This window comes from Alexandromys fortis, unplaced genomic scaffold (assembly GCF_014885135.2).
Source record: "Alexandromys fortis isolate MF-2015 unplaced genomic scaffold, M_Fortis_MF-2015_v1.1 scaffold_19, whole genome shotgun sequence".
Taxonomy (NCBI): Eukaryota; Metazoa; Chordata; class Mammalia; order Rodentia; family Cricetidae; genus Alexandromys; species Alexandromys fortis.
The window spans coordinates 7,295,987-7,315,484 of record NW_026067890.1 but is presented as its reverse complement, the minus strand read 5'-3'; the positions used below and the strand labels follow the sequence as shown (position 1 = coordinate 7,315,484).

At 48.6% G+C, this 19,498-nt stretch overlaps 1 protein-coding gene across 3 annotated transcripts in view; it reads right to left on the bottom strand.

Annotated features, from left to right (window-relative positions):
* Bcar3 (BCAR3 adaptor protein, NSP family member) overlaps positions 1–19,498 on the bottom strand; it is a 103,764-nt gene that overhangs the window by 16,648 nt on the left and 67,618 nt on the right. For all 3 annotated transcript variants that reach the window (XM_050156381.1, XM_050156458.1, XM_050156546.1), the window contains 2 exons: positions 4,431–4,559; positions 831–1,273 (listed from right to left, as the gene is read on the bottom strand). In XM_050156381.1, coding sequence (XP_050012338.1) covers positions 831–1,273; positions 4,431–4,559 — 572 coding nt within the window. The remainder of the gene's footprint in view (positions 1–830; positions 1,274–4,430; positions 4,560–19,498) is intronic.

Genomic DNA, 19,498 nt, shown 5'->3' with positions numbered 1-19,498 from the left:
CCAATCTCAGTCCTTCAGTTCCCTCTCTAAGCCAAACCCTTTTCTGGGCTCTCAGTTCCCAGTCCTCAACACTGACCCCTGCTGGATGCTGACACCTGCACAGCCGCGGTCCCTCCTCAGATGAAATGACTTTTTCCTTCAAGACACACCCCCTTCCCAGAGTCACGGCTGTGTCGCCTAGGCGGTCTTCTCTGTCTCCCTCCAACCCCCAAGACCCCAAAAGCCTAGCTTCTCTCTCATTCTCCCATTCAGCCTGGGCCCCTTCTGAAACTCTCTCCGACTTGCTTGCTTCATTTAGTCTCTCTCCTCTGTCCGTGCCTAGTGCTGCCCAGTTTTGGTGTAGGATTTGTTCAACATACCAAGCTTTTGTAGCACCTTAGTCTGCCAAACACCTCTACCATTACCCCTGCGCCACCCCTTCTTTACATAGCCCTCTGTTCTAGACTGAGCCCTCAACCCTCCAGGCTCCTCTGGCCCTTGGCTGTCTTCCCCTCTTTTTCTGCAGTGTCCCCCAAACATCCCCATACATTCAGGTCAGCCTCCCCCCCCCCTGCTCAGCCCCTGTGACTTTTGTTGCTGTTTTTGTTTTTGAAACGGGGTCTCATTCTGTAATCTAGGAAGGCCTTGAACTTGGGGCAATCTCCCCACTTCAGCCTTGAAGCCCTGAGGTTATAGGCATGCATTACACACCGGGTTCCACCACTGGCTTTTCACGCTCTTTAACTGGGAACTAATCACACACACCTTGTAACACTCCCCACTCACACGGAGGGTAGCAATATCCTCAACTCCTTGGCCTGAGCTGGGCCCCCAGCACCCCTCAGACCTACCTGAGCAGGTTTCCCCGGGGCAAGCTTTCCCGAGCCTGAATGCTACCGGTGGTGGTGAGGCTCAGTCTCTTAGCCACATCTGGCCTTCCATCAGTAAAGCTGCCCTCCCGGCCGCAGCCCGGTGAGGTACCATAACGCTCCTCCAGACACCAGAGGGGCACTGTCCTGTTGATGGGCTGGAAGATGATGGCACCGCTCTGCTGGGAGATGGGCCGCCGGTTGCCCACGTAGCAGCGCACCAGCCCAGGGATGGAGTCAAAGCTCTCCATCTCAAACTGGTACTGCACGCGGCTGTAGGCCTCGCTGAGCCTTAGAACAGTCCGGTTGATCTTAAAGTGCTGAGCGAGGTTCTTCCACTGACAGGTCAGGACAAAGTTTCCCGGGCTAGACAGGGAGTCGCGAACCAGGAAGTCACCGTCTCGCTGCACCAGGTTTTCAGATACCTGTAGACAAAACAGTGGGTGAGGAGCAGGAAAGGCAACATATTTTCTCAGGAGTTTAGCAGAAGTCAGACTTTGTGTGTGTATGTGTGCCATGTGTGTGCATCCATGCAGAGACCTTGGGTATCGAGCCATAGACACAATCTATCTTTTTTTTTGAGGCAGGGCTTCCCACTGGCCTGGAACCTCTCCAAGTAGTCTCACTAGGCCAGCAAGCCAGGAATCTGCCTCTCTCTGCCTCCCCATTGCCTGTGTTACCACACCTGGCTCTTCCTCCTTTTTTTTTCTTCTCTCTTCCTCTCTCTCTCTCTTCCTCTCTCTCTCTCCCTTCTCTCCTTCCCCCGTTTTTATGTGGATTTAAGGACTGATTCTTGTGCTACGAGATGACTATTTTATCCACTGAGCCATCTCCTAGCACTCCCCTGCAGTCAGATCTTCAGTTTGTTAAATGTCGCACTCCAGAGGTATTTACCAGCTGTGTAAGGCCATGCACAACTGTAAGCCCAGTGCTCAGGACACTAAAACAGGATAGTCAGCTTGAGGCCAGCCCGGGACACATAACACGCTGGAGGTCAGCCCTCTCTCAAAAATATAACACCCCAACTATTTATTGCCCATCCTCTACGTGCCCAGTGCTACTGCCTGCAGGTTTAGGGACACAGTAGTGACTAAGTGTCCTTCTTCAGGGACTTTCTATGTGTTGTAGCCACTCCCATCTCAGGACAGACAGCCACTGGAATATGTCAGGTGTTGTGAAGGGAAAGAAAACTCTGGAAGGGAGACGGGAAGGTTATCTTTAAAATGAGAGCGGTCAGGAAGATGTCACAAGAACAAGACAGATGTAAAACAGCAGGAAGAAAGGAGAGTGTGTGCCCTGTGGGTCTGATTCTCCTTCTAAGCAGGAAGGGAGGAAGAGCAGGAGGCTGTTTTGGTCCCTAGACATTGTCTTAAGATTCCCATCTGCACAGCAGGGTGAGCCCCGGGATGACATGGTGAGTTCTGGACTTGCTAGGAGGCTAGAAAAAAAAAGTTGCTTGAGGTTCCCTCATCTCACAAAGTTATTGTAAAGATAATATATTTGCATATATAAAATATTTAAAACACTAGTTTTACAATGCCTGTAACACCATGGATACCCCCAAGTAGGTACCCACTATGATGGTGACGTTTACAGCAGAGACCTATACTGTGTAAGTCATTTCAGAGCTGACCATCAAGGTTTACATTCTGTCCTGGATGTGTCACCAGACAAATTACATAAGCTCTTTGTGGCTCGGTTACATCATCTATGAGATATAGATAATGCTATTGCCTATAGAGGGGCTAAAAGTGTCAAAGGGATAGAACGCTGGCATACTGTTATCATTGTTAAGGGGCTTCAGTTACCAGTCCAGGATGGCACACTACTGAGTTCATCCTCCCGGCACACTAAGGACAGCAGTGATGTCGTTTTTTTTTTTTTTTCTAGGATATTCTAGCATCCAAGTGATGCTATACTTCTGCTAGCTCAGAATAGTATGCTACCATGGTTACTTTGAAATTGCATCTTGGCCTTAAAATATGTTTTCACATAGAAATTCCATTTCCCGGAATCGAGCCAGTAGGAAGAATTATAGGTCTGAACATGGTAGTTATCTTACAGGATGCTGGTCAGACTGCTGGAAACGCTCTAAGTACCCAATACATTGTGGTGCAGCTGTGTGATGGGCATACACTCGTGTGCACTGGGGCAGGAGGATGTTTCACAGCCGGAGTGAATTCCCAGGCCACATCATTAGGTGAAGAAAGTGGGCCACGGAAAGCAGGAAGACCCCCTACTTGATAGAGGAGGTCTGGGGAGATATGCACCAAAATATTCATAGAGAGACTATTTCCAGGGGAGACAATTGGGGAGAAGAGTTGAATTTTCTTTTTTCTTATCTGAATTTCCTGTACTCAATTTTTATTTTATGTGCATTGGTGTTTTGCCTTGGGTGTCAGGTCCCCTGGAACTGGAGTTACAAACAGCTGTAAACAGCCATGTGGTTGCTGGGAATTGAACCCAGGTCCTCTGGAAGAGCAGTAACCGCCAAACCATCTCTTCAGTCCCCTCTACAATCAATTTTAAGATTACGCACATACATGCACACATACAAAAAAATCAAGATCAGAATAAGAATTATTTGATAGTGTTAAGAAATTTGGGACTAAACTGGGCAAGGGTGGCACACACCTTTAAACCCAGCACTCGGGAGGCAGAGGCAGGTGGATTGTTGTGAGTTTAAGGCCAAGTCTCGTCTACAGAGCGAGTTCTAGGACAGTTAGGAAAAAAAAAAAGTAAATTTTGGGCTGGCAAGATGGCTTAGCAGGTAAAGGTACTTGCTGTCAAGTCTGATGACTTGAGTTTGGATCCCTAGAACTCACATGGTGGGAAGGGAGAGAGAATTCCCACAAGCTGTCTTCGGATCTCCACATGTGTGGTGAGGCACACTCCACACACACACACACACACACTAAATAAATGAATAAATGTAACAATTTTAAAAGGTGAAGTCTGTTACACCAAAGACAATATTTGCCTGCCACCAGTGTAGACTTGGACATTCATTTCCTGTCCTGTTGTCCCTGGCTAATGACTGGCCAGACTACACTTAAAAAAAAAAAAAAAACATGGGTAACTGGACACTTCAATTATGCAGACTTAGTCTATTTTTCAATTCTTATACTATTAAAAAATTATTGATGACAACCACATGAAAGACATCCTGGGTCATGGCGCCACGGTCCCTGGGATGATTCCTCTCCCTCCCGATCCTTGTCAGTCTGTGCCACCTGCCTGGTCATCTGAGGTAAGTCACTGCCTTCACAAAAAGGGTCCAAATGGTAGGAAGCTCTAGCCACTGGGCCAAGAGGTTAATTATCTGAACCTTAGCCTTCCACCTACTTCCGGCAGCTGGTACTGCCGCTGCAGCCTCCTGCCCACATGTATGTAGCTCCCAGGAGCGCTGGCCTTTCCTCTGTAACTGGAAATGCATTTAGAATCCCACTGTTGGCTCTTCCCAAGGTCTCTTTAGAGCCAGGCCTAAGCTGAGTCACTATATGTACTAGAGTTTTATGATCTGTGGGCTGGACCCAACAACATCATCAGTACGACATTGCCTGAGGAGAGCAGAGCGCATACCTGTCGCGGGATGCGGCCGTGGTACCAGGCGTGGCTGCGCAGGTCCTCGCTGCTCAGCAGCAGCTCCTCTTCGAGTTCCTTTTTCAGCCTCTCAGGGGTCCTGTCCATGATGTGCCTCTCCTTGGAGAACTGCAACACAGAGTCCACAATGACCTCACCTTCCCTGGGTCTGGCCAGGCCATAGCCAGCCAGAGGTGGCCACCACTTCTCTGGCCCACTGCTTTGCCGAGCAAACCGGTGTAGACCCAAAGCTGCCTTCGAGAAGGGACCTGGAGGCGGAGTCGAGCCCTTTCGCTTCCCCAGATGCAACTGCAGGTAGAGAATAAAGTCTTCACCTGTGCATGGAGCTCTGGTAGGGAAATCATCCGCTCGCAAAGCAACTAACCAAGCGAGAGGTGTGAGGGACACAGCCCAACCAGGCTGCTGTCTTCCTGTGGGAGCTTCCTCATTCTCTTTTATAACCGCCCTAACAAGGAGCTGGGAAGGACAGCAGTTCCCCAGTGGCCTTTGACCCTGGGCCCCAGGGCCAGGATAGCCAAAAGCACAGTTCTTGAGGCTGGTAGCAAAGGCTCTGGTTTTCTTTTCTTTTCTTTCTTTCCTTTTTATTTTTTGCTGTAGGCAAACTCCAAGAATTAAGTTAGCTTATAAAAGGTTTTTAAGCAGAGGGAGGAGTTTTACCCTTCAATCTAGTAATAGATGTCTGAGTTATACATAACTGTTCAAATGATTTTTAAAAGCTTTTATTTTTATTTGCTTTAGTTGTATTTGTATGGGTGTTTTGCCTACATTTTTGTCTGTGTATCACATGACTGGAGGTCAGACAAGGTCGTCAGATCCTCTGGAACTGGAGTTAGATGATTATGAGCACAGATGGGTGCTGGGAACTCTTAACGGCTGCGCCACCTTCCCAGCCCTTGAGTTATAGATGACTCTCCTGCTTATGTTCTACATATGAATGAATGCTTGAGTTTACATGCGGATGGATGCACACGTGTGTGCATGTAGGTTCCTGAGGTTGATACTGAGCGTCTTCAGTGATTGAGCTCTACCTTGTATACTGAGGCAGGGTCTTTGGCTGAACTCAGAGTCAAACTGCTTTGGTTAGACTGGCTCTCGGGATTCCCAGTCTCTACCCTCTGAACTGGTTGCCATACCCAACCCGTTTTTGTGAAGTTCTGAGAATCCCAACTCTGGTCCTCATGCCTGTGTGATGAGAGCTTTACCCAATAAGTCATCTCCCCAGTCCTCTTTGAGACAAGCTGTCTCGGTAGCCTTAGCTAGGCTTGAATTAATAATCCTCCTGCCTCAGCCTCTCAAGTGCTGGGATTACAGGTATAAGACACTATACCCAGAGTGCTGGTTAGTTTTTTTGGTGGGTAGGGATTTGGTTTTTTGTTTTTTAATCAGCTTGACACAAGCTATAGTCATCTGAGAGAAGGGAACTCCAGCTGAAAATGCATGCCTCCATTATACTGGGCAAGCCTGTAGGGTATTTCCTTAATTGGTGATTGATGTGATTAGCCTATTGTGGGTGGTACCACCTCTGGGCTGGTGGTCCTGGGCTTTACAAGAAAGCAGGATGAACACGCCAGTAAGCAGCACCCCTCTTTGGCCTGTGCATCAGCTCCTGCCTCCAGGCTCCTGCCCTGTTTGAGTCCCTGCCTTGACTTCCCTCCCTGAGGGACTGTCACCTGGAAGTGTAAGCTGAAGTAAGCCCTTTCCTCTGCAGGTTACCTCAGTCATGGTGTTTAATCACAGCAATAGAAATCTTAGCTAAGACACCAAGAACGAAGAATATTGTTATTGTTGTTAAGTGAAACACTGGTCCTTCACCCCAGATAGCTTGAGCACTGCGCAGCAATGGCTGCAGAGTTGGCGGTGACACTAGTGATGGGTTGGGTTTAGAATCCTCCTGCTTATGCAAGCATAGGAAATGGGTTTCGGGACCACTCCTTGAGGGTTCTATAGGAAGAGTAAAGGCCAGGCCCCAAGTTCCCCAGCTTGTTCTCCAGATGCCTAAAGAACCACAGAATTACTCCTCACACGCTGCTTAAGAAGGCGAGAGTCCCCTAAACATTCCCCCACCAAGCGATGCAAAATCAGATTTAGGATTTTACTGCGTGCAGCCTTCGTGGTGCTGACTAGAGAGATGCGGGTGAATTTTAGGGTGGACCTTCACGTCTCCTCCTCTCCCCCACCCTCCTCCTTCCCCAGGTCCGTGGGACAGGCATTCAAAGGTGGTTCTGTTCATTCACTTTGTTTGGGTCTCACACTGTAACCTAGGCTGGCCTAGAACTCACTACATAATCCGGGCTGACCTCTGTATCACAGCGGTGCTTTTGCTGGGCTTAGAGGTGTGAGCCACGAGTCCTGGTGAGGGACTTTTTGATGGATGGAATTTATATCAAAGATGAGCAAGGCTGACTGTCTAGGACGCTTATGGGCTTCACAGAGCGGTGTTTGGCACCGGCAGCTCTTGGCATTAATTATGCAAAGCTACATCTGAAGATTCATGTACAGAAGGCAGCCTGTCAACTGACGGTCGTCTATTATCTGTTTAGCTCCTGCTGGACGCTATGTTTCATGGGAAAGGAACTCTGTCAACCTTTTCTCCAGAGCAGGGCCTCAGGCAGGGCCTGAACACCTCAAGAGAACTCAGTAAAGCCTCAGGAACAAAGATCCCAGGATGAGGCTTCTGCGGCTTTGCTTGGCTGTGGGGATTTTTCTCTTCTTCCAATTGTCGGCGGTTTTATTTCACCTGTGCGCACCACCATTCATACAAAGATGACATTTTTCGTTGTAAGATGCTGAACTGAGGCTGAACAAAGACAATGGAGTCACAGAGCTAAAGGGAGCTCTGGGGTGATGTGTGAGGGCCAGCACCCCAACAATAGCCTAGACCATGAGGGGGAAGCCATAGCTAGGAACAACAGCACAGAAGGCCAGAACAAAACTGGGGCACTGATATCCATGGGGCCCACACACCAACTTGAGGAGCAACTGGTCCCCAGTTTTTACTGTGAAGCCTCATGAAGCCTATAGTTTAGGGGGCTTCCCCTCAAGGTGGCTGAACTGAAGCCTAACCCCTAGTGTGAACCCAACCGCTCTTCAGTCACCCAGACAGGCAGTTTCACGCAAGGCCCTGGTGCTGTACCCTGAGCTCACTTCCAGGTTTGAGCTGAGACAACGCAGAAGATGTAAACGTGTGGAGCCAGCGAGAGTTTATTTGCTCACCCCCAAAAGCTATTCCCCTTTTTGCTGCTGGGTTCTCCTCGCCAGGCCCTGGCATCCAGACCACTGTCCGCCTCCCCACCCTTCTAGGCATTGGCTACAATGCAAGTTTTCCCGGAAAGCACAGCACACTCTTACTTGCTACCCAAACTATGAATTCAGCTGGCGCTCCTGTGACTTTTGTCCTGACTCCTTAGAGGAAAGTCCCTAATTACCGCTCTCGGCTTCTGTGCTCACAAACAGGCTGTGATAGCATGCTCCAGGAGATGGGGGAGGCCACGGGGCACCCAGAGAGGAGAGGAAAGGAGAGTGTTGTCATGCCCCCCCCCAATAACTGAGGTGGAGACCAGACTTTGAAACCGGGTCATACACTGCTGTAGGGAACCTGTGTAATCGCTCTCAGACTGAAGAAGGGATGTCCCAGGATCACCGCTCAGGGCCACCACATGAGTAGGTGGTGACTTTTGGAGGGAGTGGATACCCTCTAAAGCTTTCACTTTTAATTGTATATATTAATTAATTAATGCAACTTGTTGTTGGAGATAGCACTTGAATAGCCCAGGCTGGCCTCGAACTCTGCTCCCTGTGATGTGTGCTCTCCCGCTGCCAGACAGAAAGCAGCAGCGAGAAAATGCAAGAGCCAGTTCTCGCTCACAAGATGACTGCACCGCAACCGTACAATTTTCTCTCCAGGCTCGAACTCCTATCTAGCCACCAGATCTGAATTTCATCCTAGAAGGCAAGTCTGATTTCCCTGTTTCTCAAAGTCTTTTAAAATGTTCTATTTTTATATATTCTTTGACATTCTCATGCAGCACAATATATCTTGGTCATTTCCACCCTTCACTGTCCCCTCCAGTCTCCCCAGGACCCTGCTATCTATCACATTTAAGTTTCCCCACCAACTTCATGTCCTCCTTTTTACTTATCTGTTTACTCACTGAATAAACCCAGTGCCCGCCCATGAGTACTGGGTCATCCCCTGGAGCCCGAGGAACCTACCAGTGGCCATACTCACAAAGTGACTCTCCCTCGGCCCCCACCGACTGTCAATGTTTCCTCAGTTAGGGATAAGGCCTTGAGAGTCCCTCCTTCCTCTCTTTTCTGGAGTGTGTGTGTGTGTGTGTGTGAGAGAGAGAGAGAGGGGGGGGGGGATTTTTCCTGTGTAGCCCGGGATATCCCAGAACCCACTCTGTAGACCAGGCTGGCCTTGAACTCAAAGATCCACCTTCCTCCGCTTCCTTAGTTCTGGGATTAAAGGTCTGTTCACCACAGCTGGCCCTCCATGTTTAATTTTGTGCAGGTCTTGTTTGGCAACTATAGCCGCTGTGGGTTCATGTGTCAGCCACTATACCACGTCCTTCATGTGTGCAGCAGCCACGCCACATCTGGAGGACAGCACCTCAGGGCACTCCTCCCCATCTTGTCTGGAGGGGGAAGCAGATGGTGGCCTGGTATAGGCTCTGACTCTCATGGACACCAACCACAGATATGTAGGGCTCAACAGCCTAAGAAAAGAAGCTTGTCTCTGGATCAAGGGCATTCTGCCCACGAGACCTCCGACTTCATTCTAGGAGCTGAAACCATCCACAGTCCTACGGGATGGAGGTAGGCGGGACCTGTATCGTCAACTCCGCGGCCTGCCTGATTTTAAGTGGAGTTCTTAACTCCTGTGTCAAAGTTACCCTCTACCAGACCCATGTGTAAATTAGCACCCAAGTCCCACCATCGGCACCAGTGTCTGAGCTAAGATGCAGAAAGCTGATGTGGGAACAGAGGGACAGGGTGAGTGAGACCCACAGTTGTCCAGCTAGATTGAAGACTGGCTAGAAAATTCATAAATCACTATAGATGGATGTTTTTTATGGGGACTCTGAATCACTAGCATTTTGTTATTGCTGTTTAAGACAAGATTAATGTGGTCCAGGCTAGTCTTGAACTCACTGTGTAGCTAAGGGTGGCTTTGAAGGCCCGTACCTCTTGCCTCTGCCTTCCAAGTGCTGGGATTATGGGCATACGCCATCACACATGGCTCTACCACTGGTGTCTTAGTAACCCTGATGTTAACAGATGTTACAGCATTCAAGAACATGGGCCAGTTGGCCACCTCAATCCAGAGGCCACAGTAATATTGAGCAGCTGTGTGGTCTTGGACAAGGGACATTAATTCCTCGAAGAACCTTAGGTTCCCTGACTGCTAAGTGGGGATAATATGCCACATAATGTTAGTAGGGACCAAATGAGTGGGTATCTGTAAGGACTTGGAAGACACTGGCAGGGGAATCAGCACTAATGCTAGCTGTTGTGATAATGATCTGGAAAATAAGCAGACTTCATGCTGGGGTCTGATGCAGGAGGTTCAGAGAGGCTGGAGTCTGGGAAGGAAGCAGTCAGGGAAAGGGTCCTGCCTCAAGCTTTGCCAACCCTCTCGACAGAGCTCATGGCCAGTTTGCCACAGCCCAGTTCCTCAGCCAGAACTGATACTAGCTGGCTGAGCGTGGCTGGGGGAACCATGCTTCTCACTCTAACGGTACAAAGAACGCTTCTGTAGCCCCCACACCTTACAAGTCTGGTCTTGGTGAGCCGGAATAGCCAGGGTCCAGGAGATGTTGCAAAACAGATTTAGGAGGCTCAGAGCCAGCTCCAAGGATGTGCTGGGATCCTCCGTGACTGTGGAAACCCATGTCTCAGCAGCTCTCCAAGGAAGGAAAAGCTAATCCAGCCTGGGAAGAGTTGAGCCATGGGTCTCCTGCATGAGCCCCGGAGCCTACATTTCAAATCAAACCCAAGAACGGGTCTGGACATGCAGGCAAAGTAAGTTACTCAGCCAGCAGCTGAGGGAGCGCAGGAGGCCTCTGCCAGAAACCCCCAGAGGATGCTGCAGCCACTCATTCCTGTGAAGGAGACAGGAGACTCAGAGAAAGACAGCATCTGCATTATGATTAATATTTGCTTAAGACTATCCCTGACTGTAAGGAAAGGTTCAATTCCCATAGGATTTTACGTTGTACAAATCACCAGGAACTGGCAGGGCACTTGGGAACTAGGAGCAGGGGATGGAGGCTCCAGAGAGGGACATTTTCTGGGAAGACCACACACATGTACACACACTCACACCAGTCCAACACCACGCTCTGGGGACAGACCAACCGCCTTGCCATACGATCCCTGCCTCTCCCAGCTCTGCAGCCTGGGTGAGTTTCTCCAGTTCTTTGTCTTTGGGTTTCTCCTGTGTCCAAATGAGAAACACTGTGGCCTGGAGCTGTTCTCAGGACAGTTTCCACAGAGCGCTGGGTGGGGTGAAAGGGAGGGCCAGCGTATAAGAACTGCGTCTCGAAAACAAAACTGGAAGAGAACGGGAGGGAGATGCCGGGCACCCTAGCTCTGGGAGATAATGAGTAGTGGAACGTGGTGGCCCAGAGGTTTAGGGTTGGGGCACAAAGAACTGAAACCCGCAAGGGTAGAGCAATGCGTGTGATCTATACCTGTGCCTCCAGCTCTCCCACCCCTACCCTCCAGCCCACCCTCCCATTCCTTCAACCCCATCCCCAAGGACAGCTCCACCCCCACTCCAGGCTTGTGGTAAGGAGTCATTCTGGCCATCACTGGTTGCCTGGGAGAGAGCCCCTCGTCCACTCTGGAAGAAGACAGCCTATTTCACGCTAGTGAAAATGCCATGAGACTTGGAGCCTGGTAGTTACTTCACCTCCACACTTTTTATACCAGAAGGACCAATGTGTCAGAGGGGATGAAATCAGTGCTCAAAAGGGAGACAAGAGATGACTGGTATCCCTGTGACCTGCAAGTCCCTAAGCACAAACCCTTAAAGCAGACAGTAAAATCCCCTGTGACTTAGCCAGTACGAGCTGGGTCTCACTGTGACAAATGCAGCTCTAATTAGGAAAGACAGGGTTCAGATGCAGGGGACCTGGCACTGGAGGTTGAGGGTCAGCTCTTTATTCCATGGATGTCATTACAAACAAATAAAACAAAAAGAAAGGGGGAGGGAGGAAGGAAGAGAGAAAGAAAAAGAAAGACAGAAAGACAGAAAGCCTGCCTCTCCCTGGGAAGGACCAAGTACACAAAGGCACTTTAGAGCGATCAAATCTCCTGCAATGGCAGAAGGCTGGGAGGCACAAGGCCAGTGCAGTCATGTGAAATGCATGCTGCATGTTCAAGTCTCCATTTCCAGTCCTGACCGTGAGCGGCAGGCTCCGAGGTTCATCTGGGTAAATACACTCACAGCTGGCCGCTGGCATCTCTGACCTCATTACCCAAATGACCTTCAGAACTACCTTTGGTTAAGGCAAAACAAACCCTGATTTGTTTCCGACTTGAATTCAATTCTTGTTCTGAAACACCTATAGTAGCCACAGCCTATGATTTCTCCACCTCCTGACTTCAGTCCTTCAATCTGCCACCCACAATGTCACAGGACGCATATCAAGAGATTTTTTTTTTCATCACAGTTGCACCAGGCTGAGGCAGACATGAGATCCTTTCAGTCTCACCCCTAACGGATTTAAAGCAACCCCTAGGGCTTGTGTCCACGAGGGCCAGAGGCCCAGACCCCATCCTGTCCCATCCCATCCTCCTTACAGCTCCACAAGCCAAACCGCAGCCTTGCTGTAAGCTGAACCTGCTAATTTGCTGGGATCAGCTCTGAACTTGCCAGGAGACCCAGCTCACGGAAGGGTCACGAATACCGAGGATACTGACAGAGGACTACTGATAGGGAAGGTGGGCTTCAGCAACCAAGTGGGGGTCTAAGAGCCCACAAATTTGCATACAATTTTCAGGGTCTTGAGGTTGTTGAGGCCTAGGGAAATATTGGACATTTCTCCAAGGGTTCATAGTCACCTATGGATAAAACCCAGCTTTCTCCCAATAGGCCCCCTAAATAACATATGTTCTCATGCATGGAACCCTGTTCCATGGCTCCCCAAATACACTGTCTCCTATGCCCCCCCACTCTTGTGCCTTAGTAGTGTGGATGGAAAGACAGAGTGACACCTGGGGAGTTGCTGGCTGTGCATCTCGGCTGGACTCCTGGAGGAAGACAGCCAGAGGGGGGCTAGACAGGTGTGGGAAGGGCTTGGAGCTTACGCTTTTCTAAGGTGGAGAACTCCACTCTAGGAGAGGCCCTCAGGACATTAATCCTCATGGAAGACAGCCAGCCGGGTCTCATTTGCCTTTGGGTCCCAGAGCCTGGCCCAGCCCCTCACACACAGCTGCCCCCGAACAGGCGCTGCTTGACGAGACAGGCACTGCACTCCTCTGTTCGCCTTCCCTTCCACTTGGTAGCCTTTCTGTCAGGACTCTGGAGAAGAGAGTTTGCAGGCGGGTCAAAGACAAGTGACCTTAGGCACATGAGCTTTTTCTTGGCACCCAGGGGTGAGAAATCTCACCTCATAGGATGACCTAATACAAGAACCCAGTTCTGCAGGTGGCACAGGCAGACACTCAAACCAATGTGCAATGAGAAACTTCTTTCGAAGATGACTCTTAGCAACAGACATGAAAAGGTTTTTTTTTAACCAAAATATTAAAACATAACCTATGAATAAAACCCACCAGGAAGTTTTAGCAATCTGCCCTTTAAGAAATTATTAAAATATTTTTCAGTTACACCGATTGATTGACTGATGTGTGGGGGAGGGGGTCAGAGGATAATATGGTCTCTCCTTCTACCATGGGGGTTCTGAGGATCAAACTCAAGTTGTTAGACTTGGCAGCAAGCGCCTTTATCCACTGAGCCATTTCTCTGGCCTCTGAGAAATTAGTTCTAATAGAATTAAAAAAATAAAAACCAGCTGTTAGACGACTTAATCTCTACTTAGACACAACGTCGTTTAGTCTGTTCAAGTTCAGAGCCAGCAATTCCTGGGACCTGGGGTCAGAGTAAGTAAATGGTCTGTCTATGCAGATGAAGCTGGTCCCTTATAAGAACCCATCCTCCATGATAAACACCCGAATTACAAATTTCAACTTTAACACGTATATCCAGTTGGCCCCAGGTGACTCGTGAGGCCACAGACATGAGATGGCAGAGCCTCACACAAGAGTGCAAGAAAGTGTTGGGATGTGCACAAAACTGAGACTGTGCCTTCTTCAGGGCCTTGAACATCTAGTTGAGGGAAAAAACGGAAAATTTTTTTCTCAAATAAGATAAATTTCTGGTCATTCACTCATTTTATGATTAAGACTGGAAATTAAATTACTAGAAACAAAGATGAAGGAGAAGAAACTGCATGCAGGGAAAGAGGGGAGGGAGAGGCAGGAGGAAGGGAGAAGACTGGAGAACACACAAGCAGGCAGGCGGCTGGGCTTTTCTGGTCTACTTCAGAGTATCAGGCCACAGCACCCAGAATGCCATCCGGGATCTCACACAAAGCTTCCTTTCTTCAGTCTTGGAACAGCCTATTAGAGTAAGGGAGTCGCCAACAACAGTGCAGGCCTCTTATCGAGTTATACCAAACAACTCCATGGGCCAGGTTTTTAAAGCAATCTTACCCAGAAATTATGCTCACGAATTTACAAGTCTGACTGCAGTTCTAGCTCATCGTGTAAAACTGGTCTGATTTCTAAGTGAAATCGGTCCTCCCCAGGGCTCAGGTGGGACTTGTGCGGCATGGTGGATGCTGTGCTGGACCACCCAAGTGCAGAGATTCAAGATGGCAGACCCCCATCTCAGATTCTCTGAACTCTTGCAAGACCCAATGTGACATGACAAAGAACGTTGCTATCCCCGACAAATGTCTTAAACATCCAGGAATCAGTTAAACCCTCCCCAAACGTGTGTCTTGGATAGCCGACCCACAAATCACTCGGAAATGCACAGCCTTTGCAATCATCATGCAGGAACCCCACCTAAACACCATGTTCCTTGTAGAATTCAGAAACCTAGCTCTTTAGAACCCCGTCTTTTGTTGAATTTCAGACAGGCTAAATTGAAAGCCAAATTCCAAAGTATATACATCAACGACTTCGTTGCCTAGCTTCTGACAGCTGAGCCATCTCTCCAGCCCCATAAATGACTTTTAAAGACCCAGATGGTATTTTACAATCGAAACCCTGCCTGAATGGATCATAAACTCCCCCAAACAAATACATCTCAACTAATTTCCTAAGCGTTAGCTCTACCCGCAGCCCAAAGAGATCCTGTTCTCTACAGATTTCAGGACCAGCAACTTTTAATTAGTGTGAGCCCTTGGACGTACCAACCTGAAGGAGGACAGAGAGAATGAGACAGTATTCGTGACTGTGTATATGTGTGAGAGCAATATCAGCTTATTTCACCTCATGGACACCAGCTGCCTTTGAGGCTTACCTACAATATTTTTATTATAACTTAGCAAGGGAGTTCCAATGGGGCTCAGATGAGAAAGTTATCCCTAACCCTGACAACTTGAGTTTGACTGACATGGTAGAAGGGGAGAATGCACACCCCCAAGCTGTTCTCTAACCCCCACATATGTGCCATGGCATGTACACATCTACCCTGTCCCCATAAAGAGATGAAATACAAAGATAATTCATGGCAGCTAGGAAGTCACCGCTCCTACTTTTAGAACAGGTGTGCCAGCCACTCTATGGACCAGAAGCTTCCCATGTTCATAATGGTGATCAATGCCAAAGCTTTTACTTAAATCGACAATTAACTTGGGAAAGGAAAAATCCAAAGAGGGAAAAGAACAAATTCAAATTTTCCATTACTGTTTACTACAGAAAGCCCCAAAGCATCCCTGCCTCTTCTAGCCCCATGGGCACACGGTAGCTTGGCCCGTGACTCCAGATGTGGGCAGTGCAGTGACATGGCACTGAAGCGTGTGCTGGTCATGGGGCCAGGGCAGAGTTGTCTACTGATTGCAACCATTGCCAGTCAGATGGCAATGGAGGGCCGTAAGGAAAGGGTGCCTGATTGTAAGTCACCAAGGGCACCGTATGGCCATATCCCTTGGCCCTGTCACCCTCTGGGTGCCAAACATTTAGTGATGAGGCCCGTATTTTTGAGCCATTCTTTCCAATTCTCCCTCTACACCCCTGCTGTGCTCCCTCTACACCCCTGCTGAGTGTGTCTGTTGGACCTGCCCTCTCCCTCCCCAGATGTGAGAGGGTCACAAATGGCATGGTAAAAGGACTTCACGCCTTCTACCACGTGGTCACTGTTTCTTTGAGGAGACAAGGCATTTGGAAATTGGCCAGTGGTGCTGCAGATGCTCAGTTTTATAAAGTCAGTGGAGGTTTCTGGCCCCTTCTGAGAAAGGGATCAGTTGGAAAGACACCCTGAAAACTCTCAACAAGTTTCAGTGACCTGTTTTCACTGATGTGCTGCTGACATTTAAGCACCTGGACAACATCATTTGCTCTTTTGAATCCTCGAGAACCTCATCATCTTGGACAGATTCTGCAGACGGGCTCTCACCATTCATTTCCCCATTTTCTAACTCAACCGAGGCAATTTATCACCCCGCAGAGCAGATTCCCACTCCAGCACCATTAAAAACTGATTTGCAATTTTCAGTTAAATGAAGATGCTTCGTTTCCCTGCTGTACGTGATTTTCCCTTTCGCAGACGAACAGTTGATTACAAGGGCCATCGGATGCTCTTGCAGACAGGAAAGCCGGCAAAACCCCCAGAGAGCCCAAGTCCAAGAGATTATTCATTACCCAGACTTATCAAACCCTTATCAAAGAGGCTCCGTCACCGTGAATAGGAACCAAGAAGAGGCCCTCTACAGAGCTCTCTGCTTGTCAAGATTCCGAGAAACACTCATTAAAATTCTCCCGCTCCCGTGTGCGGACTAAAGAGACTAATTTAATTGCAATTTTTGTGGATTGGCGTTTTGAAGTAGAGCACCCTGCAAGGAGGAACTTAATCCTACATCCAAACTAATTACATTAGAGTCGCTCCGATCGGAGCCCACGGCTCCCTTTGATGCTAGATGGCTCTGCCTTTCATCCACGCTCATCCTCTGGGCAAGGTCTCCTCTATGCGTTCCCACCCTGCAGGATCAGGAAGCTATTGCTTTCGCTGCTCAGTTTTATTTTGATGAAACATCAAGGGACTGAAAAGCCCCCCTCTTTTTTTCCCCTAAACTGAAGGAGACTGATTTTAGATTGAAGACTGGGGCAGCTAAGCTTTGGAAAACGCAGCAAACCCAAAGGAGACAAACACAGCTTATTTCTTCTATGCACCGGGAAAGCTGCTCACTGAATTCATCTGTTCTAAGATCTCCTTCCACCTTGGCCCCTAAAGGCGTGCCAAATGAGTGGTTTACTTTTGACAAAGTGTTATTTACCCTGGGCCACTCAGCGCTCAGTTCCAAGGTGGTGGTGTCTCACCTTAGTCTGTTAACCAATAAAACGAAGAGATTTTTTTTTTTCAAAAGGCCGTTTGTTAACACACTGCTCTGCTCCAGCAGGGCAGGGACCTTCTATCTGCATCAAATTTAGATGATGAATTCTGGAGCAGCCGGAAGTGGGGTCGGCACCGGAACTACTCAGTGGGGCAGCCCTGCATTCTGATCCCCATGGAGAAAACCAGAGTGCCACAGCCATGGTCAAAGGTCACTTGGTTGCACTTAATCATTTAATGGGCTGATGACATGATGGGCTTGAAATAAAAGCTGAGTACTAGTTTGGCCTACGAAATGCCCTCTAAATCATTTTGGTCCCTTTCACAGTGCCCTCCAGAGACTCCCAGAATACTCCTCTCTCATACGGGGTTGACATGTGTGCTAAAAGAGACAGTATAAATGAGACATCACTCACTGTTCAGTGAGATTTGCATTCAGAAATAGCAGTGTTCAGTAAAGTTCTGCAGGGAAAACCACAGACTGGGGTTGAGGTGGGCCATGGCGAGAGGGTTTGAAGACCAGACGATCAGAACTCACTGTATAAGATCTGAGCCAGAATTTTTGATCACTGGCAATTTAACCTCATCGATTCAACATCTTACTGTAAATTATAAATGAGTTGGAGCATAGCTTTTAACCAAAATAGATGTCCTATTTGCCCTTCAGGAAGGAATGTCAGAAAATCAAAATCAACTTAATTCTAACACCATCCTTTTCTTAATTCATCTTGAATGGATGGAGTTTTGATGAATCAGTGGAATGTATCACAGTGGAAAGGCGCTGGGAGATGTGATTAGAAGCAAAACTGAGATGTGCCAACACAGGGAGGAAAAGGGAGAGATTCCGAGAGTCTTCTAGTGTGGGGTATGGGACAGACAACTTCCAAATTCTCTCTCCAAGATAGAACCATGACGAATAACTGCCTTAGAGCTCTCATCTGGGATAGAACATTATATGTCAGGGCTCAGTGCATAGTAGGCTTCAGGAAAGCCAAATGCTAGTCACAAGACAGCATCAGACTCTGTAGCAACTCCACTACTTTCAAGATGTAACTCACCCGTCACTTCAAAGGTCTCTGTTTCCCAGAGGAGCTCAGGCCACTCGACACCCACTAGTCTTGGTTACTAGCTATGTTAAAAACACAACACCTCTAGCTGTTGTGAAAGGAAACGGAGAACTGGGATTTTCACTTGGACAAGACACTCCACACAATGCCACGAAGATCTCACACAGCCACATAATGTGCCTGGAGACTAACAACAAGTAAGAGTCTTTGTACGTCACAAGAGGAAGCGCGATTGGGGCCTCGTGTTTCACGATTTGATCGGACTTAATGAAATCAGGGTTCCCCGACACTTAGAAGGGTTAAAGTCATCCAGAATATCTATAGAGAATATGACTGGACACGCTTAGCCGGTACAGAACCCTTAGGGGTCCCTGAGGGCTTCTAGAAGCAGCTCAAAGTTTATGAGGCTAGTATGTCCCAAGATGACCGGTCAGATATTCTTGATCCAACTCCCCAGTGAGATGGATCGGGCATTTCTCTTTCCCTTGTTTCTAGGTGCCCCTTTCCACCAGCTCACGCAGCCTCAGAATAGATGTGCTCACAGTCTGGAGGGGGAACTGTGCATCTGACAGCCAGAAGGCCCACCTGACCAGAACCAGGAATATGTTGAAGCTGCAGAGATTTTTGAGCCAAACAAGATAGGACCCTGTAGAGCCTAGCACTTAGATCTGTTCAACTATGCGAACGCACCGCCTCCTCTAGAAACGTCAACGTTCTCTGAAGGCTCGGGAGGCCAGTTGGGAAGCTAGTGAGGAAATCTGGCAAGAGATAATGAGGCCTGAATTAACACAGTGGTGGTGGAAACAGACGGGAAGAAACCGGCGAGAGCTATGTTTAGGTGCTGCTGCGAAGCCTTGGCGATTGATTACATGCGGAAAGTGAACAAGCAAAGAAGTTTAAGTGTCCTGAAAGGATGCATGAGTCACCCACAGCCAATATAGAAACCCAAGAGCGAGGCAAACAGGTTTTCCGAAGAAAGCGGAGAGTCCGGTGTGCTGCCGTGTATCTGAATGGGGTTGTTCACCAGGCTGTGGGGCACTGTGGAGATAGGTTGACTAGACACAACATGGGATCCTCCAAGAATTAGAAGAACCTTGCTCAACTTCCACCTCAGAAATGGGATACAGTATGAAGAGAAAGCTGGGGATATTGGTTTTGAAGAGGCAAACTAGAAAGAACCCCAAGTGTGGGACTGGCTAAGAAGGAGCCAGGAGATCAAGGAGGGTGCAGCAGTCTCCTGGAGGTTGGAAGAGAAGTTTCTGGAAGAAGTAACTGCCAAGGTCAAGTGCAGCAGGGGCATTCCAATCAACCAGTTAGACAGCACCCATTGTGTTTGACTTGTATACGACCCTGGGAAAGGGGCTGATCAGTGACAGGGTACCGAAAGGAGCCTGGAGGGGCTTGTGTTGGGA